Source organism: Lucilia sericata, unplaced genomic scaffold (genome assembly GCF_015586225.1).
Source record: "Lucilia sericata isolate MDLA Ls3-8-SP2 unplaced genomic scaffold, ASM1558622v1 Contig000023F_arrow, whole genome shotgun sequence".
NCBI lineage: Eukaryota > Metazoa > Arthropoda > Insecta > Diptera > Calliphoridae > Lucilia > Lucilia sericata.
The window spans coordinates 1,309,642-1,337,135 of NW_023994061.1; the positions used below are offsets into that span (position 1 = coordinate 1,309,642).

The 27,494-nt window shown below is 30.7% G+C and overlaps 2 protein-coding genes and 1 long non-coding RNA gene across 5 annotated transcripts in view; 2 read left to right on the forward strand and 1 right to left on the reverse strand.

Moving 5' to 3' along the window:
• Nucleotides 1-20,440, forward strand: part of LOC119609345 (sodium- and chloride-dependent GABA transporter ine) — a 28,663-nt gene extending 8,223 nt beyond the window's left edge. Inside the window, exons 3-13 of one of the 3 annotated variants that reach the window (XM_037964084.1) lie at nt 689-923; nt 11,685-11,869; nt 14,498-14,632; nt 16,690-16,819; nt 16,882-16,974; nt 17,042-17,174; nt 17,240-17,716; nt 17,789-17,929; nt 19,321-19,521; nt 19,602-19,778; nt 19,838-20,440. In XM_037964084.1, coding sequence (XP_037820012.1) covers nt 689-923; nt 11,685-11,869; nt 14,498-14,632; nt 16,690-16,819; nt 16,882-16,974; nt 17,042-17,174; nt 17,240-17,716; nt 17,789-17,929; nt 19,321-19,521; nt 19,602-19,778; nt 19,838-20,155 — 2,225 coding nt within the window. In that variant the 3' untranslated portion in view covers nt 20,156-20,440. Of the gene's footprint in view, nt 1-688; nt 924-3,773; nt 4,115-11,684; nt 11,870-14,497; nt 14,633-16,689; nt 16,820-16,881; nt 16,975-17,041; nt 17,175-17,239; nt 17,717-17,788; nt 17,930-19,320; nt 19,522-19,601; nt 19,779-19,837 lie in introns of those variants that run through there. The other 2 variants (XM_037964092.1, XM_037964100.1) reach the window with 2 other exon arrangements.
• A 121-nt stretch (nt 20,441-20,561) lies between these two features.
• LOC119609361 (polyphosphoinositide phosphatase) lies at nt 20,562-23,589 on the reverse strand. Its single transcript, XM_037964111.1, has 3 exons — nt 23,320-23,589; nt 21,623-23,258; nt 20,562-21,562 (listed from the first exon to the last, which is right to left on the reverse strand). The coding sequence occupies exons 1-3, from the start codon at nt 23,398-23,400 to the stop codon at nt 20,643-20,645; spliced, it is 2,637 nt and encodes an 878-aa protein (XP_037820039.1). The 5' UTR covers nt 23,401-23,589; the 3' UTR covers nt 20,562-20,642.
• Nucleotides 23,590-25,374: 1,785 nt separating this feature from the next.
• LOC119609451 lies at nt 25,375-25,973 on the forward strand. The gene is made up of 2 exons (XR_005231929.1): nt 25,375-25,792; nt 25,870-25,973. It is a non-coding gene; the product is annotated as an uncharacterized LOC119609451 (long non-coding RNA).
• Nucleotides 25,974-27,494: the final 1,521 nt, after the last annotated feature.

Sequence of the window (27,494 nt, forward strand, 5' to 3'; positions counted from 1 at the left end):
TCTTTCAAACATTTCTCTGGATCTAAAAAATAAATTCTCCCACCTTCACTGTGCATGTCAAAATGCACATTTAGAGTGACAATGACAACGACCTCTGTTTATTCAACGGACATCGCTTCAAATTAAGAACACATTAGTTATATGTATTTGATTTCAAAATCTTTAAGTGTGTCTAAATAAAATTATAAATACCTACATGGGTCACCCAGATTATTTTACATTTATAAACTGCTAACAAAACCAAATTAAATTGAATGCATTGTGTTCTTATAAATGGATTTATCTTTAAAATGCTCGTATAGCAGATCGTTTATCATTATTGCACATTTTCAATGAAAAATATAATGGAAAAGAAACGTTTAAAATATAAAATAAATAATAAACAACTTTTGTCAGATGATTCAAATAGATTCTTAGGGGATTACGATGATACTAAGTACTTTAATTATTGAGTAATATTAAATAATTGAAAATTAGGAAAATAACGGCAGTTTGTGTGACAATGCATCGTTTGTAATTTATGGATACAAAAACAGACCAAGACAGTTTGGTATACATGAATACCAAGATTTAAAGTGTTATTTGAGACCTATTTGTTATATTTTCTAAATGCAAATGTATTTTCAGAATAAGTTTTCGGTTTTTGTTTAAATTTTTATTCAAATTATATTTCTTTTTTATCTTACAGCTTATTTGTCCGATCCAAATGAATTAACAATCAACAGTTTTATTCAACAAGATGGTGACTCAAGTTCCTATTTATATCGTGATAGTGCTGCCAATCAAATATTTTCAGATGTAACTTCCGTAAGATCTTTAGCATCGATTGGCATTGGATCAACAGATGGTCGAAGAATAGTTATAAAAAGGGTGCCGCAAACACCAACGGAACTATTAAATATTGTTAATCCACCAACACCACAGTAAGTAGCTCTTTTTTAAATTACCGAAATATTAGACAAATCGATAAATTTGACCTGTGTATGTGAAACAGACTCTGACGATTCGAAACATACATATGATTATATTTTCTAAATTCGCATTACAATTAACTACACCACCGCTTTCTGAACATTTCCTAAATCGTAAATATTTACACTTGAAAATAACATTTACAATAACGGCCACATGATTTTTGTTTTAACATATTTATTTTCACAAATAACAGAAATTATGGTCAAAATCTTCTCATTAGACAAGTGTGAGAAGTAAATAAGTAGCAACACGTGCTTATATCCAAAGTCTTAAATGCAAATTTTGAAACAAATTTAGCAATATTTTCTCCAAAGAGAATATATTTCCATACTTAAGTTTTGGAAAAACAAAATTATTGACCATAAAATTAGTGTTTAATATTTTAAAAAATATAATAATAAAAAATTAACACTTCCATTGAATGACCAATATAGCACGATTTAATATTTGTTTAGTTTAAAAATAAAGAAAAACAAGTTGAAAACAAATTATTATTAATTTGATAATCGATGAATATATTATAGCCCTACATTAGGTCAAAATAATAAATTGCTACTAATATAGTAGTAGTTTAATTTGGAAGGGGTGGGTACCTTTACTCGGAGACCATTCAAGAGTCAGTTCTAGAAAAAAGTTGTGGAGTAGTAGAAAGCTTTACAGATATAAATTCACCACAGAATATCTCTTGAATTGCCAACCTATTCCCCTGACATAACCTGAAAAGAGACTATCAAGTTCATCTAGAAATCTAGTGCCTAGCCCTGTAAAACGAAGTCTCTGTAGTCTCGGATAACAGCACATAATGTGCTCTACTGTCTATATACATCCCCATACACACTCCACAAAGTATCCTAATTACCTTCAAAGACTACAATTGAACCGTGGCCAATTATCACTCCTAATAGGATATGGAGACTACGATAATCCAACTTAATAGATATTATGGTTGCCTTGCAGTCATTTTTGAACAAAAAGTTTTAGACACTTGACAAACCCCTAGTTTTAGGATTATATCCAAGCATGTAGGATGCTGCTAGTTGCACCTGTTATACCTAGACATGCACACTTTTGAGACCTTATAATGCTTCCTCATTGCTTTCCATATACGCTATACAATAGAGGGTCCCGTGGGCCATTTTTCTGTATTAATATCTCTTAAACTAAACACGCTGTTCCTCGGGACACTCTACTCTACTGTACAATCATAAGTTATAATGTGCCATACAAATGATTTAAACCCCAATTCTTTTTGAACAAAAAGTTTTAAACACTTGACAAACTGCCCTACTATTCCAGAATCGGTTGGTGGAGTCTCAGAATCTTTCAAAGATAAGCCTGTAGTAGTGACATGAGGCCTTACTTACCGCTCCCTAATACTATGCTCCAGATCTGAGCATCTCTCGGGCAGTTTACCTCACCTCATTTTCCAATTTCCCAAGATATCTGCCTGGGAAATACTTCATTCGTAAGAGAATCTGTATGATTACGTTTATGTGAACCCTGATAGACCATTTCTACTACACTCGCAACATGATAGTCAATAGGTAATAGTTTTAGGATTATATCCAAGCATGTAGGATGCTACTGGTAGCACCTGTTATACCTAGACATGCACACACTTTTTATACTCTATAACGCTTCCTCATGGCTTTCCATGCACACTATACAATAGGGGGTCCCATGGTCCATTTTTCTGTATTAATACCTCTTAAACTAAACACGCTGTTCCTCGGGACACTCTACTCTACTGTACAATCATAAGTTATAATGTGCCAATGATTTATATGTATGTAGATCCAAGTTACCATACTTGGCCCCGAACCCCAATTCTTAGAGTTCCAGTTTGTGTAATAGGCATTAAAACAATCCTTAAATCTATTTATTAAGTATTTATTTTCAATAATAATTAGCTAAAAAGGAATGTCTCTAAATACTTGGCTCATCCTGATAAAATCAAAACAACGGCGTCTAATTTCGACAAATTTTTGCTCAAAACGGTTTTTTGCTCACCTAATGCTTCCTTCATGATGTCACCGATATTGGATAGAAACTTCATTTTATTTAGATTATTCGCAAAGGCGACTATCTTTCTACCTTTAGATTTAAAGATATTGAGAATAGAGATAAAGATTTGGAGAAAGACCTGCATGTAAGTAACTCGTATTTTGATCTTATCATCTCCTAGAATTCAATTAATACAAGTATGGTAAAAATAGAGGATGCCTTATTTGGAATATTCTTGACTGAAGGACTATGTGCAGCGAATTTCATTTAAAATCGGAGAGGGGAATGTTTAAAATTATTCAATGCAATAGGCAAAGTATACTATTTAAAGGATTGAGCACATCACATCTGGTTTTCCAGTCATAAAGATTGAAACCCAAAGTTTTAAAAGAACTATAAAATCATGACAACTTGATGTGATATTCAGAGACCATATTTAGACTGAGAACCGATACTGAACGGTTTAATACGATTTCAATAGAATTTCAGAATCAGTAGCAAAGTAAAGTGACCCACAATCCTTTACAAAAAAACTCTGAACAACCAATTTCTAAATGTCAGCATTTCCCATAATTCTAACTAGATTTTTTTCTCAATAAACAGTTTTAAAGCAATTATGACACCCTAAATCAAATATAAACGAACTAAAGTAGCTTATAAATATTTATAACATTTGCATACTTTATTTAAATCTCTAATACTACGCATTGTAGAGCATTTAAATAACACCATTTAATTTTTTAAATACACAAAGCAACTGGTAGTTAAGGAAAACAGAGGTTTTTAGGATCTTAAAATTAATTTGAATATTTAGTAGTCGATAAACGTTGTATTTAAACGGACGGGCTCCTCTGAAGTGCATGTGAAAGTAAAACCCAAACACAAAACTAATTTCGGGCCAAAAAAAGCTGAAACAAAAAATAATTCCTTAAGGCAATGGCTAAAAAATAGTGTATAGGAACTAAAAATTTAAATTTATATTAATATAAAATTGGTTAAATTAAAAATTTCAAGAATTAAACAATAAGGGCATTAAAAGTTAAAACCTAAAAATGCCACCACGCATCGATTTAGAACGTTTATCCTCAAAATATTCTGAACAATCGTACACGCGTTTTCAAAGGGTGGCTAAAATGTAAGTGTCGCAGATAAATTATCAATATGTAATTTACAACAATTTATTTAAATTTTTTATTGGCAAAATTTATAACAAAAAAATTTAGCTAAATTATTATCACGTGATTTTTAGCCAGCAATGAGAAATGAGAAAATATCTTTAAAAAAAATTGTTATAATTTACAATTATAATTGTGGGATTGGTTATTTTTAGTTTCTCACAATTTAAATTGATGGTTATTTATTTTATATATATTTTTTAAATACTGGTTATCGAACTATTTTAAATATTTATTTATACAATTAGCGCGTGTTTTTAAGTTGATAATGAAGGGGTTTTAAACATACATATTACTAAAGCGGCGTTGATTATTAATCAAAAAAAAGGTGTTAAAGGTGTTAATACTATATAAATTATTTAAATTATATTATTTGTCTAGTATCTACTACTAATACTATGTATTTTATTAGAAAATATATTACATAAGGTTTTTAGTATATTTTTTATTTATTTATTTGTATGTTTGTGGTTTTAATATCATATCATACGTTTCGAGCTAATCAAATTTCTTTTCAACGGATATGGACGAATTAAAATGAAAAAAAGATAGACTAATTGAGGAAATATTTTCAAATATCACATGAATACTTTGATTATAAATGAATGAGAATTTATAGCAGAAAATAATTTTACATATGAGTAGTTTAATAAAATCAATCAATGAAAAAAATTAAAAAAAAGTAAATCTGATATGAATTGGGGTCTAACACAAACAATATTTGACCCTTATCATTCACACATACATATATAAAAGCTCCTTGTTCAAATTAAAATTAATTTAGTTTGAAAACATTTTATTAATGACAAACTTGTAAGTTTTAATAATAGTTTTAGTTTGAATTAAAATTTACATGCTTGAACATATTTTAATATCTGGAAATTTGAAAATAATGTTAAAAATATTTACGTTCAATATTGGAAAATGTAAGAAAATTGTTTTCAAATAAAACTACATTTACATTTTTATGGATCAGCATGATTTAAAGAACAAATTTTCGAACATATCTTAAAAAGGGTTATATTCTGAATCTATATTGAAATTATTGTAAAATTTTTTAAAATTAAAAAAAAAAATCAAAATATTTAAGTTCGAACTGGCTTCAAATAAAACTTAAACTATTTTTTTTTTTTTTTTTTTTTGAATCCTCAAGAGAGATTCATTTAATAAATAGATATGGCTATAAGGCTTATTCGAACATAAGTTCGAATTTTCAAATATAATTATAATCTGAATATTCATTGAAAATAATGTAAAATTCATAATGATAATTTTGAAAGCTTTAAAAATTCTTCGAACTTAAGTTCGAATTTTCGAACATAGCTTAAAAAGCTTATAATATGAATTTACATATAAAATTCATAAAGAAACAAGTAAAATGTTATATTCGGTTGTGCCGAATCTCATATAGCCATCATCAAATCGTATGCCGAAGGAAGATTTACGTTGCTATAAAAGTTTCTTAGGATTTTGGCTCGTAAGAAATTTACTTATGTTATATATCATCTCTATACTCGTACTTTTAAGCCAGTAATGAAAGTTAAAGTAATTATGTGAAGGGGACCTTATATGGGGGGTAGGATCAATTATGGATCAATTCACATAAAATTCGGTAGAGAGGATTTTGCTCGTAAGAGACTTACTAGGGTCAATTATTGACCGATCCATATAAAATTTGACAGAGGTTTTGACTCGCATGAAACTTATGTGTGTCGAATTTCATCGCTATGAACCGATCCATATCTGAAAGAGTTTTTGGATCGCATGGAACTTAAATGTGTCGAATTTCATCGCTATATTCGTATTTTGAAGCCAGTAATGGGCGTTAAAGTCATTTTTTGAAGGAGACCTTATATGGGGGGTAGGGTCAATTATTGACCGATCCATATAAAATTTGGAGGAGAGATTTTAACTCGCATGAAACTTATGTGTGTCGAATTTCATAGCTATATTCTAATTTTTAAGCCAGTAATGAGCGTTATAGTAATTTTCTGAAGGGGACCTTATATGGGGGTAGTGTCAATTATGGACCAATCTTCTTGGGAGATTTTGGCTTATATTAAACTTATTTATGTCGAATTTCATCGCTATACTCGTACTTTTAATACAGATATGCCCGTTAAAGCTGTTTTTCGGGGGTCCACTTGTATGGGACCGATATTACCAATTTGCAATACCAAACAAACCTTAACTTTAGAGACTTTTTGTGGAAAATTTCAAACCTCTAGCTCATTCCGTTCGGACTCTATCGTTCTTTCAACAGACAGACGGACGGACATGCTAGATCGTCTTATAATTTAACAAGGACCCAGAATATATATACTTTTGTGGATCTATGACCAATATTTCGATGTGTTACAAACGGAATGACAAAATCAATATACCTCTATTTTTTATAATAATCAGATTTTTTCCAAACCAATTAACTTATATTTTTTAAGAATGATCGGGAGTAGCCGGCAACGAAAGTGAAAATTTACTTCCTTTAAAGGGAAGGGAGTTGGAGGTAGTTAAATTGACGAACGCACAGGGTTATGGGCACAAATTGAACGTGCGGATTCAGACGAATGTAGAGCATGTAGAGAGGACAGTGAAACTGGGGAGCACTTTCTTTGTTATTGTCTGACTTTCGTCGAAATTATATTCAAATATATTGGAAGTGATATTATTTTGGAGAAAACATTCACAACGAACACTGATTGGAAAATTATTAGAAATTACGTCCAGAAAACTGAGTTTTCGAACATTAGATGATAATACCTTCTTTGATCACTATATAAGTTTTTTGTTTTAACCAACAAACACATTCCAAGGAAAATGTCTCAGAAAAGACTAAAAAATTACTAAAATATGATTCGAATATTACTCCGAAACGACCAGTATTTCGACTCATTAATGAGTCGGAACTGATCAGAAGATGGGCTCATAAAATACTCTTTTAGAAGAGTCACGGATAGCGTACCATTTCCTCCCGACGAAAGTATCATTTATGACCAGAATATGAGTGTATATATGATCATTTTAATCGTGCACAAGAGTCAAAAATGACTCGAATGTGAGCAAACATTTCAAAAAATGCTAGCTGGTTATTTGTAGCACTGTTATTATTTATTCGGATATATAAGAACGATTCTTATAGATCATTTTACGCAGTCGTTTCAACTAATTAATATTCGCCGCCTAAATTTAATTCAACATACGTTTGTTTAAACAAATTACTCATCTATTTACACACAATTTAACACACATTTTACATGGAAATACATGTGTCCAATGTGTTACAATTAATTAAAACATGTTTATCATGGCATAAATCATGTAATTAATTTAATTTAATTATAAAATAATAACAAAATACGTCTATAGAAATGTTACATCAGATAAATAATACCGAATGAAATATTAGTCTTATTATATTATAAAGAGAGTAACATTTTGTGGGTATTAATATCTATATAGACAGAGAGGAGAATATAAATAGCACGCATTTTACATAAATAAAATTTTTAAATTTCTTGTAATTGTTTGAAAACAATATTCCTATGAATTCCGATAAAAGGAGTTCTTCCCGTTTTTATCGAAATAATTCTAATCCGATTTTGTCAGTAGTATTTTTACATCCAAAATAGGACAGTTCATAGCCCTGATACAGAAAATCTTAAAGATGGGATTGATCACTAGTTAGAAAGAATCGGTTAAAGCAAATTTCGGACCATTATACCTATAATTTTATTTCGTTGTTTAGTATTTATATGTTCGTAAATTTTAATTATTTACTTTTTTATTTAATAACCACATGTTATTATTACAATTACGTATATATCTCTGTATCTATTGTTTAATAATCACAATAAATGAATGAACAAAACAAAACAAAAATATAATATATAGAATTTTAAAAATAAAACTTTTGAAACAACAATTAAATTAAAATAATTGTAAATATACACAATTATATTTTACACATTTTAATGTGTTGACAACAATTAAATAAATAAGCTTCATTGAATAAAAAAAAAGTTTGATCAGATTAATTGAGAAATAAAAAAACACTTATCAGATTTTCAATTAAATTTTGATTTAAATATTAATGTATTAAATGCACGTAATCAAAATTAAATGACAATATTAGTTAGATCTCAATAATTGTTTATATTTAAAATTATTAAATTTAATATTTGTTTTTATTAGATTCAGAAAATATATGTACAAAGAAAATTTAAAACTCTCAATAAGAAAAATTTTAACAATTTTTATTTTAAAACAAATATATCTAGACTTTAATAGAAACAAATATTATGGACTCGAGACATTATTGTTTTTTCAACAATTAGCGAATCCATTATAAATTTCAATTTATCATGTTAATAAATATTAAGGTAATGATTAATATGGGATTTCCTTAGAAAATATTATGCACAGTGTGGCAGAATGCAAAAATTTTTGGACAAAAAAAATCCATTTCTAACTCTTCCTAACATAAAATTCGAGTATTCTGTCCGTATGTCTTTACGGATACGGAAGGGCCATACCCATAAATTTTAAGTGCATTTCGGAAGGCGGCCTAATAGTATATGAATCGATATTTTTGTTGTTTGCTACCACAATATACTTATTCAATAAATCTTAATCTTCTATCTATATAAATAAAAGAGTAATGTTTGTTCGTAATCGATAATCTCAGGAACTACGGCTACTGATAGGACAAAATTTCAAATATGTTTATGTTTCAGGGATCGTGAGAAGTGTACCTGTAAAATTTTAAATTTGTGCGACAGATGGCGTCGAAGTTTTAATTTTCAGTGAATTACACCTAAACCGCAAATCGATCATTTTAAAATTTTAGTGCTATATAGACGTTTTTGTGAAGAATCCACACTTCCAATCAAAGGCCTATAACGCGGACTGGGCACCACTAGTTAAATATATTTTATCAAAATAAACTAATTTAATGATTTATGGACCGATTCTCATAAAATGATGGACTGATTCTCATAAAATTTGACAAAGATTTTGGTTTCAATAATACTTTTGATATCAAATTTCTTTGCTATACTGGCATTTTTGAGCCAGTTAAGAGCGTTAAAGTCATTTTATGAGGGAGATCTTATTATGGACTGATCCTCAAAATATCTGACGAAACATTATGGCTTTTAAGAGCGTTAAGAGCGTTAAAGTCATTTTATGAGGGAGACCTTATTATGGACTGATCCTCAAAATATCAGACGAAACATTATGGCTTTAATTATACTGGTTTATATCGAATTAGATAGCTATACATGCTTTTTTAAGTCAGTTATAAGGTTTATAGACATTTTCTAAATTTTACATATATATTTATGTTCCTATAAAAACTTTTTATGTAAAATTTCGTTGCTATATTGGAACTTTATGAGCATTAAAGTAATTTTCTGAGAGGGACTTTATATGGGGGTAGGGTCTATTATGGTCCGATCCTCATAATATTTGAAGGAGATATTGTAGTACCTATAGAACTTGTTTAAGTCCAATTTCACCACTTTAAATGTTTTTATAAACCATTTATGAGCATCATGGTAATTTTCTGAAGGGGACCTTATATGGAGTTAGGGTAAATTATGGTAAATTTGACAGAGAGAATTTAGTTCTTATGTCGAATTTCGATCACCATGAAATTTGACGCTATACATGCTTTTTTAAGCTAGTTACGAGCGTTATAATTAGAGGACCTTTTAAGGGTCCATGTGAATTCGTCGAACGATATTGTCTATTTTCAGTACCAAACAAACTACAACTGAAATTATTTTGGCAACTGTCTCCCTCTCAGCTCTCTAACTCGTTCCGTTCAAAATATGCCATGTTTTCAACAGACATACAGATAAACGGACGGGCGGACTAGATCGTCTTAGAATCTATATATATTCTTTCATAAGTCTTAGACCAATGTTTCGATGTATAACAAACGGGATGACAAAATCAATATAATCTTTTTTGATGATGGTGATTGTAAATAGATATTTATTTGAAGCATCCTTTAAAAACTTCCTTTAAGAACTTGATAAATGGACTTCTGTTAGGTTAGGTTGATAGGAGGATGTATACTACACCAAATACACCTAGTCCACTATCAACCCTGTTGTGTGCTCTTTTTCATGAAATTTTAAAAAGTGTTCACTGAATGTATTGCCTTTCAATATTCAGAAACTCAGTTTCCTGGATGTAATTCCGGAATAATATCACTCCCAAGATATTTGGATCTAACTTCGCCCAATGCCTGACATTGACAAAGACAGTGTTCCAGAGTTCCACTGTCCTCTCCACATGCTCTACATTCGTCAGAATCCGCCCGTAATGATGTGTCCACTCAGAATACGTACCATCATACTAACCTCAGACTTGCTTATTTTGAGGAGATTTCTCGCATTGCTCTCATTCCCTTTAATGGAAGGGAGCTCGCCCTCGGCCTGGTACCCATAAACCTTACCTCTGGAAAAGTATTCTTACTATCCAATACAATCTTAGATTTAACTTGATCCTAATTGCCTTCTGGCTGTCGGTAAATATGTTAAGCTCTGTTGGCGCCAATGAAATTTGTCATTGTTTACGCCAACCCTTTAAATTAATGGAGAACGTTTCAGTATTCCAACAAAAAGGGGAATCGTAAGAAAAAGAAGAAGCAATTCTATTTCGTATGAATGTGTAGTACTTTACGATCGTAAATTCCTTTTTGTAAGTTGTTATTGTAGTGAAGGAGATTCGAATCAAAATGCAGAATAACAAAGTTGCCAAACGGAGAAACTTTTGACTCGAATTGAAATCCAGAATAGGGGTGATTATTAAAACACATTACAAAACATGATGATAAACTAATTATACCGATGATCATGTAGAAAAATGCTGCATTTTAAATTATTTTTTTGATGAGAATTTTTTAAACAAATACAAATATCAGGTTACACAAAAAATATTGTTATGTATTTATTTTCTTTAACATTTTATAAAGGCATTATTTAAAGAAAAATTATATTTTAAACTAATTTAAATATTTTAACACAATATAGTCAAAATGGCTGAATTTTATTCAAATATACGAGGTCAGTTCAAAAAGTATACGAACTGGAAAAGAGATCTGACAAAAAAATATTAGTTGCGCGACTGGTTATCTTACTTCAAGATAGCGATTTAGCTGTGAAAATTAACGCTTCTCACATATTTGACAGGTGTCAGTTAGATCTTTAAACGAACCTATATAAAAAACCCAATTACAATTTATATAAAATATATTTAAAGAATTTCTTTGCCAGACCTCGTTTCAAAAATATATAACATTTTAATAAAAGCATTAATACCTTTTTAAACCAAAAAAACAGACTCTCTCTGACAAAAAAAAATTCAGTAAAATATTTCCAAACGCACAGAATTATGTGATCTATCCGTCCGGTTAAACGCTCTTTTAGTCTCTAGTGTTGATAATGCCATCAAAGTTAGTTTATCATATTTCAACTAGAAAATAAAAATTTAATTAAATCTAATACATTACTTTTCTAACAGACTACCCGGTGTCGATGATGATGACGATGATAGTTTAATGGATATGTCTGATGAAACATCCAATTTGAAACCCAGAAATCAACATTGGGGCAATAAAATGCAATTCGTATTGGCATGTATTGGTTACTCAGTGGGTTTGGGCAATGTTTGGCGTTTTCCCTACATGTGCTACAAAAGTGGAGGAGGTAAGTTTATATTTATAATTCGAAATTAATTCAAAATTCCCACGTTAATATATCATTTAAATTTATAACTAAAACGAGTATTTAAACTATAAAAACAATAGCAAACAGAAAAAAAAACGCTTAAATATTTAAATACTAATTTCCTTTTACATCCAATTGTTTAAAAAAGATTAAATAAAATCTATATTATGATACGTATCATAGTAAAATAAAAATATTATAAATTTTAAACTTTTGTCCCGAGTAACAAATAGTATGATGATGATACATGTTGACGTAGTGTTATTATTTTGTATGCTCTTTTCTATAAAAAACACATTTTGTTTAAGAAAATATGAAAACTAAGATCTGTTATCTTTGGAGGAAAGAAACAAATACTAAAGATTATCTACAGTTTCCGCTAATTTCTTTTCAGTAGAAATCACACAAACTCATGTGTGGCACAAAATACATTTCTTTAGGCAAATTTATTTCTATCAAGCGTAATATTTCATTTTATTTTATTATTTTTTTTTAACAAACAAATACCACATCAGCTAGATCCGTTGCGAAATGAAGTGCGAATGCTATAAAATAAAACTTTGGCAAATTTGTCATCTTTGTGACATTTTATTTGGAAAGGAAAACGTTATTGCTACAATCAAAGAAATGATGACATCCGATGAGCTCAAAATTGGACTATGAAATTAATAGAAGAAACAAAAAATTATAATAACAACATGGATAAATAAGTTGAAATTAATTTGGTTGTGGTGAAAATTTTAATTATAACCTGTATTGAAATCGATCAATCAATCAATTATAACCTGTATTGAAAACAATCAATATCTCAACATTTAAAAGACTATTACTTCTATCTTATGATGATTGATTTTGAGCAACGTTGGCAGCCATTATCGCTAAGCTATCGTTAACGCAAAAATACTTTTTCAGCGCTACTACCGTTACAGCTTAAATACCAATACCGAAATATGCCAAAATACCGATAACGCTAAAATAACAATACCGAAATAAGTCATCATACCGATAACGCTACAATATCACCACCAAAAGAACTCAAAATACCGATACCGCAAAAATACAGTTGCCGCTATTCTTTTAAAATAATAAAATTTCCAAAAAGTAAATAAATCTTCACTTAATTAATATTGCCCTGCAAAAATTATTGGAGCATATAATCCAATTAGGTAATCCAAAAACTACTCGCCTGTAAACATTATTAGACAACATGGTCCATAGCCTGCATTACATAGGATCATGTACTCCCATAATTTCAACAAGGAACTAATTTTGGGATTACTCCGATGTAATGCATTGATGGATTACGGGGTCCTCACCTATGACATCATAATGTTAAATGGAGTATGTTTTTGACATATATTTGGACCAGTCCTAGTCCTTTGAGGAGTACTCTTTACACGCGTTTTGCGGAGTAGTCTCAATTTTTGCAGGGTGTTAACATCAGTATAGACTAGAGTAGTTACATATAGACTAAGTAGTCTACAATATTGACTAGACTATAGACTATAATATAGGTTAGATTATAGACTAGGCTATTATTAAGACTAAAATTGCCGCTAAAATATATATCACTACCGTTACCGCAAAATGACAAAATACCGAACGCAAAAGTATCAATACCGAAATAAGCCAAAATGCCGACAACGCTAAGATACTACTACCGAATTAAGCCAACATACCGATAACGCTAAAATACCATTACCGAAATAAGCCAAAATACCTAAACCGTTAACTCATTACCGTTTCGAAACGATTGCCAACCTTATTCAATCCTTTTTGAAAATAAGAGTAGTCTATCCATTTCGATCTTTGTTCAGAAAATGTTGGCTGTACAATATGTTGTGCTCAAATTTTATCCCAATATCTTTTTTATAAATGGAATATGAACATTTAAGTCGTTTTCGGAAGTGGACTTTATATGGGGGCTAGGCCCAATTATGGACCGATCCGGGAATATTTTTTGCACCTTAAATGGGAGCTACAACTTATTGGAAAAAATTTCCGAAGGTAATTTACTATATTTATTAATCAATGAAATATATGCTTTTCGGTGATTTTCGGAATAAGCGAAAACTATGAAAATTATAGACCGATATAAAAAAATAGCATTGTTTCAAAAAAAAAAAAAACAAAATGTTTCCCGTTTTTGTGATAACACAACTTTTTAGAGCTGAAGGCCTTCATACTAGCGGCTCCCAGAATACAGTTTGAACAGTCATATATCGAGATACATTTTTTTACTCAGATTTTATATTGTAAAATTTTGTGAAAATCAGATCTCATATAATCCTAGCCTCTATATAAGCACAAAACAAGTAAGAAAGACACCCTACACCACTTTTGTGTATAGAATGTGATTTATGTTAAGTTTTAATTTGTTTACAATATATTAAAGTAATTTATTGATGAAAAACTGAGAGCTAGAGGAACATAAGGACCGATCCTCATAAAATTTTGTAGATGAATTTATGTTTACATAAAACGTATTTATAATTTTCTGTAGGGGACTAGGTATAAGGACCGATCGTTATGGCTCAACGTCCAGACCTCTATCTGACCTGAATTGCCATTAAATTTGTAATAAATTTATTAATTTTTTATTTCCAGGTGTTTTCTTGGTTCCTTATTGTATTATATTGATTATCTGCAGTATACCGTTGTTATTTATGGAATTATCAATTGGCCAATATACAGGCAGAGGGCCCATAGGTGCTTTAGGACAACTGTGTCCACTATTTAAGGGTAAGTACCAAATAATCATAAGCGATAATCAAAAATAGAAATAATTGGTGTATTTTTTGAAGTTTGTCCCTTACAAATGATCTTGATTTTTAACATAAATAATCTACAGTTATCGATGCTCATTGTTACCATGATCTAATTATTTAGAATTTATGTCTAAAATACAAATAATATCTTCATTCTCTAATGCATATGATTTATTTTCTAGTGGAGAGAAGTGTAGTGTAGAAATTTTTCAACCGTATGCTAATTAGTAAATTGTAACAAAGCGGAAAATGTGGCTGCTGTAGTACTATTTTATTTGTAAAACGGTCATAATAAAATAAAACAAATTCAAATAGACAATCAACCAGGAAATAAATAAATATTTTTAAACTAACAATAAATACGTACGAATGTACGTATGTATGTAGGCGTTAAATTTATCTATAATGACATCTAAGGGATTTGAAAAACAAATTGAAAAATTAATGCAGTAAAAAATTAATTATTCATTAATAAGTACCAACATTTTTAAATGTTTGTACACACCTCATTTTATTTGCAAACAATATAATTCCAAATAGATCTTGTTCCATAAACATAGAGGACTATGTAATATTACCATAATGATTTGAGTCGCATTTATAAAGAAATTAAGTTAATATTTAAAAGTATATGTCATAGCTAATTTAAAATTATGATGTAAAAGAGCTAAATAGGGCCAATTATATAAAAACTAAATATTAATTTTAATAAGATTTTAAATTCGCAGTTGCAGTTATTTGAGGTCTTCACAGTGAAACATACTTTATAGCAACGTTTGGGTAGAAATATTTCTGATGATCGGCGAATAGTCCTGACTAAATATAATAAAAGCTAAAAGAAAACAATATTCTAGTTGTTTTCTTTTAGCTTTTATTATATTTCATATCATTAAATAATATACGCTAGTTTGGACCTCCAAAGTATATTCAAAATTAAAGTTTTCGAAATCCTATGTTGAAATCAGCACTATAGACTGGTCTATAGTCAGCACTATAGACTGGTCTATAGTCAGCACTATAGACTGGTCTATAGTCAGCACTATAGACTGGTCTATAGTCAGCACTATAGACTGGTCTATAGTCAGCACTATAGACTGGTCTATAGTCAGCACTATAGACTGGTCTATAGTCAGCACTATAGACTGGTCTATAGTGAGCACTATAGACTGGTCTATAGTCAGCACTATAGACTGGTCTATAGTCAGCACTATAGACTACTATTGCACAGAACTAGTTCCGAAGTTGAAAATTATTCTCATTTATGTTAACTTAAAACCAAATCTGCTGTAGACAAAATACACACGTTTTAGAACTAGTTGTGATTTTCAAACCCATAGTATTTGTGGGAATCTTAAGATAGTAGCGTGATGCAAACAATTTTTATAATATCGTAAGTTATGAATTTTATACCTTTACCCTTGCAAGGTTTATAACACTATATCTGATACTTAAAATTTAAAAAAAAAATCCGCTCTTAATATGTACTTACAGTTATATAAATTCTTTTTTACTAATAAATATTTATTAGTTTAGCTTTTTTCATTAGAAAAGTAATTATAATTGTTTTCAAGTGTTATACACAATCAAATCAGTTTAAACTTTTAACTACATCTGCATATTAGTCGTTATGTCTATAAAAATCATACTAATTATGGTTGCAAATAAATTTTTATAACTGAGAATTATAGCGTCTATAATTTTAGTTTTATGGTTAAATTTTTGTTTAACAAATGATGATTTGTCTAGACTTTTTTTAAAGTCAATTTGTATTTATGTTTAGGAGCAATTAGTGTAATTTTTTTAAATTGTAAACATAATTATTTAGGTTATTTATTAGAATTTTAATAAGGAAAGGAATAAATCATAATAAATCGTTGAAATACATTAAAAAATAAATAATAATAAAAATTGCTAAAATAATAGGAAGTTATATTTGAAGAAAATAAAAACTTTTGTATATTCTAAACTCTTTAGTTTTGTTTAATTTTAGTTTTATGTTAGATTTTTTTTAACATTTCATTTTAATTTTAGGTGCTGGTTTGGCAAGTGTCGTAGTGTCATTTTTAATGTCCACCTATTACAGTGTCATAATTGGCTATTCCATATACTATTTCTTCACAGCCTTTAAAACAGATCAACCCTGGATAGATTGCAATAATCGGTAATAAGAAACAAAAATTTACCAAACCCTAATAAATCTAAACTTGCATTTATATTTTTTAGATGGAATACTCCCGACTGTTGGGTGCCTCAACGTTTGTCAGACAATACCACAGCACCTGCATCCTCGAGAACGCCCTCAGAAGAATTTTTCCAGTAAGTAGTCAAAAAAATAATAAACCATAAAAACTTCAAACAAACTTAAGAGAATTCTTTAACACAGAAACAAAGTGCTGCAGATAAGTCCCGGTATAGAGTATCCTGGAGAAATGCGTTGGGAATTGTTTGCCTGTTTAATATGTGCCTGGTTAATGGTTTACTTTGCCACCTGGAAATCCATTAAATCATCAGCAAAGGTTTGATCAATTTTAATTATATTAACAGAAGAATCTAGACTGAAGTACCCTCTGAAAAATTTTAGGTCCGTTATTTTACCGCCACTTTCCCCTTCATTTTAATCATTATTCTAATGGGTCGCGCTGTCACCTTGGAGGGTGCCGATGATGGTTTACGTTATTTCTTTAGACCCAATTGGTCCGAATTGAAAAATGCCAACGTTTGGATTAATGCTGCCTCGCAAAATTTCAATTCATTGGGCATAACATTCGGTTCGATGATTTCATTTGCCAGCTACAACAAATACAATAACAATATTTTACGTGATACGGTGGCAGTGAGTGTGGTGAATATTTTGACTAGTTTGCTGGTTGGTGTCTTTGCTTTTGCCACCTTGGGCAATTTGGCTTTGGAACAGAATACAAATGTTAAAGATGTCATCAGCGATGGGCCGGGATTAATATTTGTGGTTTACCCACAAGCTATGGCCAAAATGCCCTATGCTCAATTATGGGCCGTAATGTTTTTCTTTATGTTATTGTGTTTGGGTTTAAATTCACAGGTGAGTCTGAAGTTTTATATTTCAAATTTTAAACACATATTGAATATAACTTTTGTTTAATTTGATTTACAGTTTGCCATTGTTGAAGTGGTGGTCACTTCGATACAGGACGGTTTTCCCAATTGGATTAAAAAACATTTAGGTTATCACGAGATTGTAGTTTTAATAGTTTGTGTCATATCATTTTTATTCGGACTGCCAAATTTAATACAGGTAAGTAAAAAAATGTTTTGCACAGAGGGAAAAAGAAATATACACGCTTGGTACCAAATTGGCACCAAAGAGTTTGTAATTTTTCAATAACAACCGTTGTCAAAGTATATACATACGTACGACAACACTATGTCGCAACGTTGTCAACATTGCAACAATTCGTTGTCGAAATCTAAATTTTTTACACATACGTTGTCTAAATGTTAACAAACGTGGTAAGCTCACTATTGGCAACGGATTGTTTGCAGTAGTGAACTTACCACGTTTGTTAACATTTAGACAACGTATGTGTAAAAAATTTAGATTTCGACAACGAATTGTTGCAATGTTGACAACGTTGCGACATAGTGTTGTCGTACGTATGTATATACTTTGACAACGGTTGTTATTGAAAAATTACAAACTCTTTGGTGCCAATTTGGTACCAAGCGTGTATATTTCTTTTTCCCTCTGTGTGGATATCTATCTATCTATCTACCTACCTACCTATCTATCTATCTATCTATCTATCTATCTATCTATCTATCTATCTATCTATCTATCTATCTATCTATCTATCTATCTATCTATCTATCTATCTATCTATCTATCTATCTATCTATCTATCTATCTATCTATCTATCTATCTATCTATCTATCTATCTATCTACCTATCTATCTATCTATCTATCTATCTATCTATCTATCTATCTATCTATCTATCTATCTATCTATCTATCTATCTATCTATCTATCTATCTATCTATCTATCTATCTCTACCTACCTACCTACCTACCTACCTATCTATCTATCTATCTATCTATCTATCTATCTATCTATCTATCTATCTATCTATCTATCTATCTATCTATCTATCTATCTATCTATCTATCTATCTATCTATCTATCTATCTATCTATCTATCTATCTATCTATCTATCTATCTATCTATCTACCTATCTATCTATCTATCTATCTATCTATCTATCTATCTATCTATCTATCTATCTATCTATCTATCTATCTATCTATCTATCTATCTATCTATCTATCTATCTATCTATCTATCTATCTATCTATCTATCTATCTATCTATCTATCTATCTATCTATCTATCTATCTATCTATCTATCTATCTATCTATCTATCTATCTATCTATCTATCTATCTATCTATCTATCTATCTATCTATCTATCTATCTATCTATCTATCTATCTATCTATCTATCTATCTATCTTTAAGCTTTCATAACGGAACTTTTGTAAAGAATATGATAAAGCAACTCATGATAGGGAAACCTGTGATATATGTATGAACTATTTACTGTGACAAACTGGTTTCCTAAAGGAGGCCTTATCTACCGATTTTAATTTCCAACAAATAATTTTTAATTTCACCTTTTCATTATAGGGTGGTATATACTTCTTTCAATTAATGGATCATTATGCTGCCTCTGTTACGATTATGTTTTTAGCTTTTTGTCAAATGATTGCAATTGCTTGGTTCTATGGTACAGGAAGACTATCGAAAAATGTTAAACAAATGACAGGCAAGGCACCGTCCTTGTATTTGAAATCATGTTGGATATTATGCGGACCATGTTTGTTATTTGTAAGTTAACAACAGAAAATATAAAATATATAAGAAAAGCTTTTGAGGTTATTACAAAATTATTTTCTATTTATGTCTAGGCTATTTGGATATTAAGTTTAATTAATTACAAAGAGCCCACCTATCACAATGGAAACTATACCTATCCCGATTGGGCCTATGGCATCGGATGGATGTTTGCCTCATTCTCTCTGGTCTGTATACCGTATTATGCTATAATCAATTTGTGGAAAGCTCAAGGTAGCAGTTTAGCAGAAGTAAGTTTTTGATAAATTATAAAATTATATTATTTTTATAACTATTTCATTCCATTTAGCGTTTCCAAATTGCTTTACGTCCAAATATTTATGAATGTAAAATCTGTGGAGAACATCATTGTGAACATGATTATCCCGAACAGGAGCAATATATGTTATCACAAGAATTGGCTGGTGTTTATAAGGCCACAACACCCATACACAATCATCCACAGCCAACATTTCCTATGAATATGGGACAGAAAGCCGGTTATAATCCCATGCATTTGCAGCAACAAGAATCTACATTACCGAGACAGGAAAATGTCTATGAGAAACCTACGACTTCAGTGAACAATACCGTTGATGGAGAACCTAAAACAACGTCGACTAGATGATTAATTGAGCCATAGACTTTTAGGCTTTTAATTTTATTGCATATTTTGTAGTATATTTTTAGGATGAATATTTGAATATTCGATTTTTTGTTAAAATTTTGTTTTTTTTTCCTGTTTTTGTTGTGCAAAAATTGTTGTTGTTTACAAATTGTTAATGTTAATTTTTTCTAGTATAATTGTATTGTGTATCTATTTTGCAATTGTAGATAAAAAGTATTTAGTATTAACCAAAGACATGAAGGAATCGTATGAAAATAAACACTTTCGCAAGCGTAAAAAATTAAATATTTTTGAAATTTGTTTAGCTTTTGGGTATGAATACCTGGGTGAACTATCTACCGACAATTTCAAAGGAGCAAAAATTTACATTATAGTTATCTAAATGTGAAAAATTTGTAATTTCAATAGATTATCTTGCATTAGGTAATAATTTTGTTTATTATATATTTTATAAATAGTATATAAATATTGTTGTTTTTTTTTTTAATCAGAGCATTAAAACGTAACGATATAACTTATCCATTTCATCTATTTTGGGTACAGCGTTAAAATTTCGTGGACTTTTACAGTATTCTTCATAAATACGTTGACTTTCCTCACTTACAGTAGGCGGTTTAACCGACAAATACGAATCTGTACCATAATCACTTAGAGGTTTTAATTGTATGCCCGTATTACGTGCATTTGGTGTACTTGGAGATGAAGAGGATAAATTGTTGCCTGCTATTGTCATGGTTTGTGATGCTACACCACCAGTGGCACTCAAGGGTTGTGTTGTTAATTTAGCCATTTGTACATAACGTTTGTAAATAGCCATATTTTCTTTAGATGGATTACTTACCTTGCAACCGTACACCTCTTCCATGGGTGGCAATAGAGTGGCCAAAGTTAAAGGTGCTTCTTTATCCAGAGTTTTGTTTAGATTTTGTTCTTTCAACGATAAAGAGGCACTAAATTCCTCATCCGATGAACTGTCGGAAGCTTCAGAGGTAGAACTTGAATCATTACTGGTAGTCGAACTAGTTGAACTTTGTCCTGTAAGTGAGGGATTTTTAGGCTTTTTACGTTCTTGTATTTGCCTTTGGAATGGTGAGTAGTTAGTGCGAAAAGTTGGCAAGTGACGCATGGCTAATTGACTGATTTCAAATGATATATGTTCACTTAAGTCTGTCCATTTGAATGATTGATGATAGTTAGAATAACCATCAATCATTTCTAAATCTTTGCTGTGTACCCGAAATAGTTCTTTAACAATTTTATTGGCATCCGAACAGGAATATGGTAGACATTTGCGAACTTTCATGCGTACCCAATCGGTGATGAGCCGAGTCTCATTGGCCGGCGTTAAAGGTTTGTAAGCATTGTGCATATAGTAGTCGGTTTGTAGCTCCCAAATGGGTTGGTTTTCTGAAAATTTGTAAACAAAGTTTTAAATTTCTCTAATTTTATAATTCCAAAACTACTTACGTTTCAAATGACTCTTACTGGGCTTGTAATAGCCCAAAAACAAATTAATACTGTGCTGCTTTTCGGTATCGTTAAAGGTATTGCTATAATAACGACTCAACGTCTGCATAATATCATTGCCTTGTGAGGCCCAAGCAGCAGTCTTGCGATATGTCTTAATACGGTGAACCAATTGAGAACCACCGTATTGCAAAGCCAAGGTATCACCATGTTCCTCGTATAAATTCTCTAGCATGGTAACACAGTCCGAATCAAATTCTAAATTAGGAGATTTTATAAAACCCAAGCGCTCCAACTGATGACCCAAAGCACATTTGCCAATAGCAAACTGTGCTGTATTTGTACGATCCAAACAATCAACACAGTTTGTGCGCACCAATCCAGTTTGGAAGGACAATGGATGACCGCGTGCTTTAAAAAACATGCCAGTTTGCTGTACTACTGATTCAGCAATGTCTGCTAACATTTCCATAACATTACCACCGCCTCGACTTTTGCGAGCCATGTCAAAGTGTATGTATTTCATGCGATGTTGAGGTGGCAAAAATTGATTCAAATACCGTATGCTGTTAACCAACTCCTTTGCAATGATATTTTCATGTTGACGCTTTTCACGTTTCTTAACCAAATTCAAGATAATAATAGGTGAACCATAGTGAAAGAGTAATCTTTCAAAATGCCTTGCCGGAGTTTGGGCATAGGGATCGGAAATATCTAGTTGTATAGGTGGTTTTGGTACCATTTTACTAATGTCCTGAGACCAATGTGATGGCACCGAGCCACGCATTTGCGTAAAAGAACACATATTATGACCATCTGTTACAATTTGTTCTGTCTCCACTTCATTGGCCACATCGCCACGAAAATTAGCTCCACGTTTTAGAAATCTTGTACCAGCAAATCTGGTACTTCTGCGTGCTATCAAGCAAACATTTACCCGTCTTCCAAAAACACTAATACACGATTGACTAACATAGCCATGAGTTACCTCCAAAAGCCAATCCCTCAACATAATGCCACACGACAGCATGGGTTCCAATAGAAATGCATTCCAAACAAAACGTTTACGCGAACAGCTCCTAAACGCATAATCTACCCGCTCATTAGAGTTCTCTACATTATTTGTTAAAGAATCCCAATCCGGCAAAGGCTCATCAGTTTCAATATCCACATGAGGACCCACATATCTGGGTGCCGAACAATTATACTGTAAAGTGCGTGTTAAGTCATAGGAGTACGAAAAATAAAAATTACTCCTTAAATCGATATTTTGAAACATTTTCTTATAGCGCTCCTCATAGGGATGTGGGGTTTTTAGGGCAACGGTGGGTTCATTGACCTTAACCATAACCGTATCCTTGATGGTATAAATTAAATGCATGCCCAAATGAGCACAACATTTTCGCTTTGTTACCAATATTAAATAGTACCCCTCCAAGAATCTTACAAAACCCAATACTCCATAGGCTGATATAACCTTAGGTGAGCCTCCCAAAGAGCTGAGGAATCTTCGTATCTCCAAGGCATTGAATTCATTAGGATTTTCATCTATTACCAAACGATCGTGTTGCGTGCGATCGATAGTTAGCAGACGAAAGCGTGTTTCTCTATTATTACTGCCCACCAAATACAAACGCTAAAAAATAACTTTATTTATTTACTCCTTCTACAAAAGGTTTTCTTGTTTATTTTCTTACCGTTCTAGTTTCATATAGCACAACTTTTTGTATTGCACTTATCAAGGGATTAAATATTATGTTTGGATTATTATTATTCATCTTTTAATACATATTCCAAACGTTTTGTGGACAAAAATTATTAATTTTCCTATGATTAATCAGAGAAAAGCAGAAATCGAACAAAATTTCGGTGGAGTAAACAGCTGAATAATGATAACAAAATTTGTTGTTTTTATTATGGATGTGAAGATAGCATCCATGAAATAGTTTTGAGTGTAGTTATTAAAAGCGGGAAATATAAATATGTATACATTTATTGGGAATTTTGTCTTTGCTATTAGGTTTTTAAAATAGTTAAATGTAGTTTGAATAACAGAAAATTGACAAATTTTAAATAACGAATAAATCGTTTCATTTCTCTCAATCGATTAATAAAAATTGCCTATGTAAAATTAATTTGTTTTTAAAATGACTTAAACGCACATAATTGGCTTTCAAATGTCGATGTAATTAAAGAATTCGACGAAAAATTTTACTAACCGAAATGAAACCTAAAATTATGATGATCCGTCCGCCAATATAACACTCTTACGGAAAATCAATTTATAGCTAATACATCATTCCAAAAGTTATAATTATGATAGAATTATGGTAGAATTAAAAAAATCTTTAAATTATGGAGAACTTGGTCCATAATTGACCCAATTCCACATTGAAGTCCCTATTCCGAAAATCACGCTGACGTTAATCTAATGATCAAAGTCTGAAATTTGCTTTTTTATAACACACTTAGAGCGAGTTTTTGAGTTGGTAATCAAATGCCAATTAATAATCTGATTAGTTAATCTAATCATAAATTTAATCTGATGTTAATCCCCTTTGATGTTTCTGAGTACAAGATTAAACTTCGCAGTGTTCCCATACAAAACAACAGAAAATGTCACTGTTTGTTATCAAAACAATGCATGTTTTATAAAAAAAAGAAGACAATTGTAAATTTAATATGAAAATTAATGAAAACTTAAATTTAAAACCAAATTTATAAATGCATAATTTATACTAATCAATAAATAGAACATTTTAATGTTTATATTTATAAAAATTGTATTAATTGTAGTGGTGTTTTTCAGCATCTGTTTTGTCCTAAGGACAAAACAGAAAACAATTAAACAAAAAGGGACAAAGTGGCCAGATTGCCAGCGACGCTGGTATGCCCGCGTATTGCGCGGCTAAAGCTCGCCGGATGGGGTGGTTCTTGCCGGCAATCTGGACCATCAACACACACTGACACAAAAATCATACCAGCATTTAGGGTATTCGTTAAAAATAAAAGGGGCCTAAAAGTAGTCCTGCATCTCCCTGCGGTCATACCTATACACATTATTGTCCTCCCACTAGAGGATTCAACCTCACCATGACGTCCTCTTCCTTGACGTCCCCCAAATCTTCCCTGCAAACATTCACTTCCCCTACTTACCGCCGCTTTTCAAACAAATTACCAAATCATATTAATGACACAACTTTTCAAAATTTCTTTAAAACGTTATAAACATAATTTTTTTTATTAATTATTAGAATTTTTCTTAGCTTACGGCAAAATTTAAATTTTACAAAAATTTTTAATGGACAATATCCAAAAAAAATGAGTTTAAGGGAGATATTTATTATTACAAAAAAATTTTTATATACAAATTATTGGTTTAACACATTTAGCTTTTAGATTAACAAATTTTCTTTAGTTTTCCAATTTTAAGTTTTTGTAGATTCTAAGCTTTAGATTTAAGTAGATTTAGGCTTTAGTAGTATGATTTCACAATATAATCTCTTAGTTTTAAAGCAGTATGTTTTAAATTTTAGGTTTTAAGTTTTAAATAGATTTAAGAATTTAGCTTTTGACAAATTGTTTTCAGCTTTTAGTTTTATCAAATTTTTAAATTTTAAGTATTTTTAGATTTCAGCTTTTAAGTATTTTTATCTTTTAGCTTTTAAGTATTTTTAGATTTTAGCTTTAAAGTATATATTTTTTTTTTGATTTTAAGTATCTTTAGATTTTAGCTTTTAAGTATTTTTAGATTTTAAGTATCTTTAGATTTTAGCTTTTAAGTATTTTTAGATTTTAAGTATCTTTAGATTTTAGCTTTTAAGTATCCTTATATTTTAGCTTTTAAGTATTTTATCTTTATTTTCTCCTCTTTCTTCTACAGGTCCTACGGCTATGGAGTTGGCAGGTGTTGCAGTGGGGTTTCCGTCGTCCGTATTCTGTCCAGGTCCGGGTAATTCAGGTCAGTTTGCAAAAATTTTAAATATCTTTTAAATAATTATTTATATATATTTATTTTTTTTTTACATATATATACGTATAAAAATACTGAGCTACTGGGTGCAAATCTGCCGCAAATTCTTCTAAAAAACTAGGCCTGAGCTCAACCCTAACGTCGCGCACGCTTGGCGGTAATTTTTGGCCAGCGGTCTGGTCCGATTCTAACCAATGGTAAGCTTGTTATTTTATATATATATAAATTTTTTTATTTATTATTTACCTTTTTTTTTTTATTAATTATTTAAAAGGTACTGTCAGTCCGTCTTGTCGTTCAGGGTCAAAAATCTTTATGGTCGAAACCTTTGGGTATACCTGCGCACCCCAGGATTGGCAGTGCGGAGCCGATGTTCCCAAATGAAAGATCCCACGTTGGAAGTCGGCAGAGGTGGCGTTGAAATATTTGTATAACCTTTTTTTTTTGGTGTTTAATTTATATAATTTATATTATATTGTTTGATTTAAATAAAGACTTTAAAAATGCTTAGGCGACTTTTATTGTGCGCACTTGCCACTTGCTGCTTCGTTGAATCTCAAAGAAAAAAGACCGACATTTTGCACATTAGGGTCCGAGAAACCTCGGATCCCCTAATGGCTTCCTACTGTTTCAATTCCTTTCAGCTATTCAATCTACTGTTTTCAAATAATTTTCCTCGTGTTTGTTTTTGTTTACTTTCATTTTTTTTTTCTCAAAAATGTCAAATGACGCGTTGCCAACTTTATTTTTCCCTTCTTCTTATTTCTACAACCATTCACACATTTACCTACAGGGTGCACACGACAAACCCCACCATTTCTGTCATCCATTTATGGAGACAAAATGGGAGGGAAAAATACGCGCCCTGATTTTTATGAATTACCCTAATAAAATAAAAATTTAAAATTTTGGGCATTTTTTAATCCCCATATAAAAAATCGCAGTCTGGCAACCCTTATTCGTTCGGGAACGAAAGTACAACTCTGTGCCGCCGTTAAAAATTGGACGGTCGGCGACGAACTCTGAACAGCTGCTTGAATGAATGGAACGGGACAAAGTAAATTAATAAAGTAGCGACACGAGTTGTTGTACAACAAACGTCTACAAAAACCACAGGCAATTTGTTTTTGTTCGAAATACTCATTTGTCAAAATTTGTTTACAAAAATTAACCAATAATTAATGGAAAATATGGCATTATTGTTGTACTTTCCAAAAATATGTTGTTATTTATATTAAAAGTTACAGAGTTTTCTTTATTTTTTAAAAATTAGAACATTTTTAAAAATATTATACACTTTTTCACATTAAATACAACAAATTACTCAGAAATTTGTACAAAAGCAAGCGTTAAAATGAAAACAAATATGGCAACATAAACATTTTTGACAAGTAAGTCCACAAATAGCAAGTTTAAAAAAATAGTCAGCTGTTCAATTGAGTCTACTTTATAAATTTACTTTGGAACGGGAGGAGGCAACATAGGAAAAATACGCATGTGTAAATGCGTACGATCATTTTTCAATGGCGGTGAACAAGAATGGTAAGTATTTGTTAATGAGTTTTTATTTTTCGAAAATATTTATTTCTAATTGGAAATTTTAATATGAAAATGTAGCAAAATACTAATAAAATTTTTCTTATATTTTCTTTTCAGGAATAGACGAAGGATGCTGCGGATTCTGGTGGAATTTTGGTAAGTAAAAAAAAATTATTAAAAATATTCAAGGTCAACAAATTTATTAATGCATTTTTTTTTTTGTTTACTCTTTTCAGGAATGTGACTACAGTTATTTATCGTGTGTGTGCAGACGTAATTTCTGGATTTGGACAAAAACAAAAAGGTAAGTAATATGAATTTAAAGTGAATTTAATTAAATAAAAGTGTGGTGGTAAAATA

Excerpts from the sequence above, each read along its gene's own strand:
- LOC119609361 (XM_037964111.1), bottom strand. The coding sequence starts at position 23,400 with ATGAATAATAATAATCCAAACATAATATTTAATCCCTTGATAAGTGCA. Across the intron at positions 23,259-23,319 it reads TGCTATATGAAACTAGAACG|CGTTTGTATTTGGTGGGCAG; the intron begins GTAAGAAAATAA and ends GTTATTTTTTAG. Across the intron at positions 21,563-21,622 it reads CAGTAAGAGTCATTTGAAAC|AAAACCAACCCATTTGGGAG; the intron begins GTAAGTAGTTTT and ends ACAAATTTTCAG.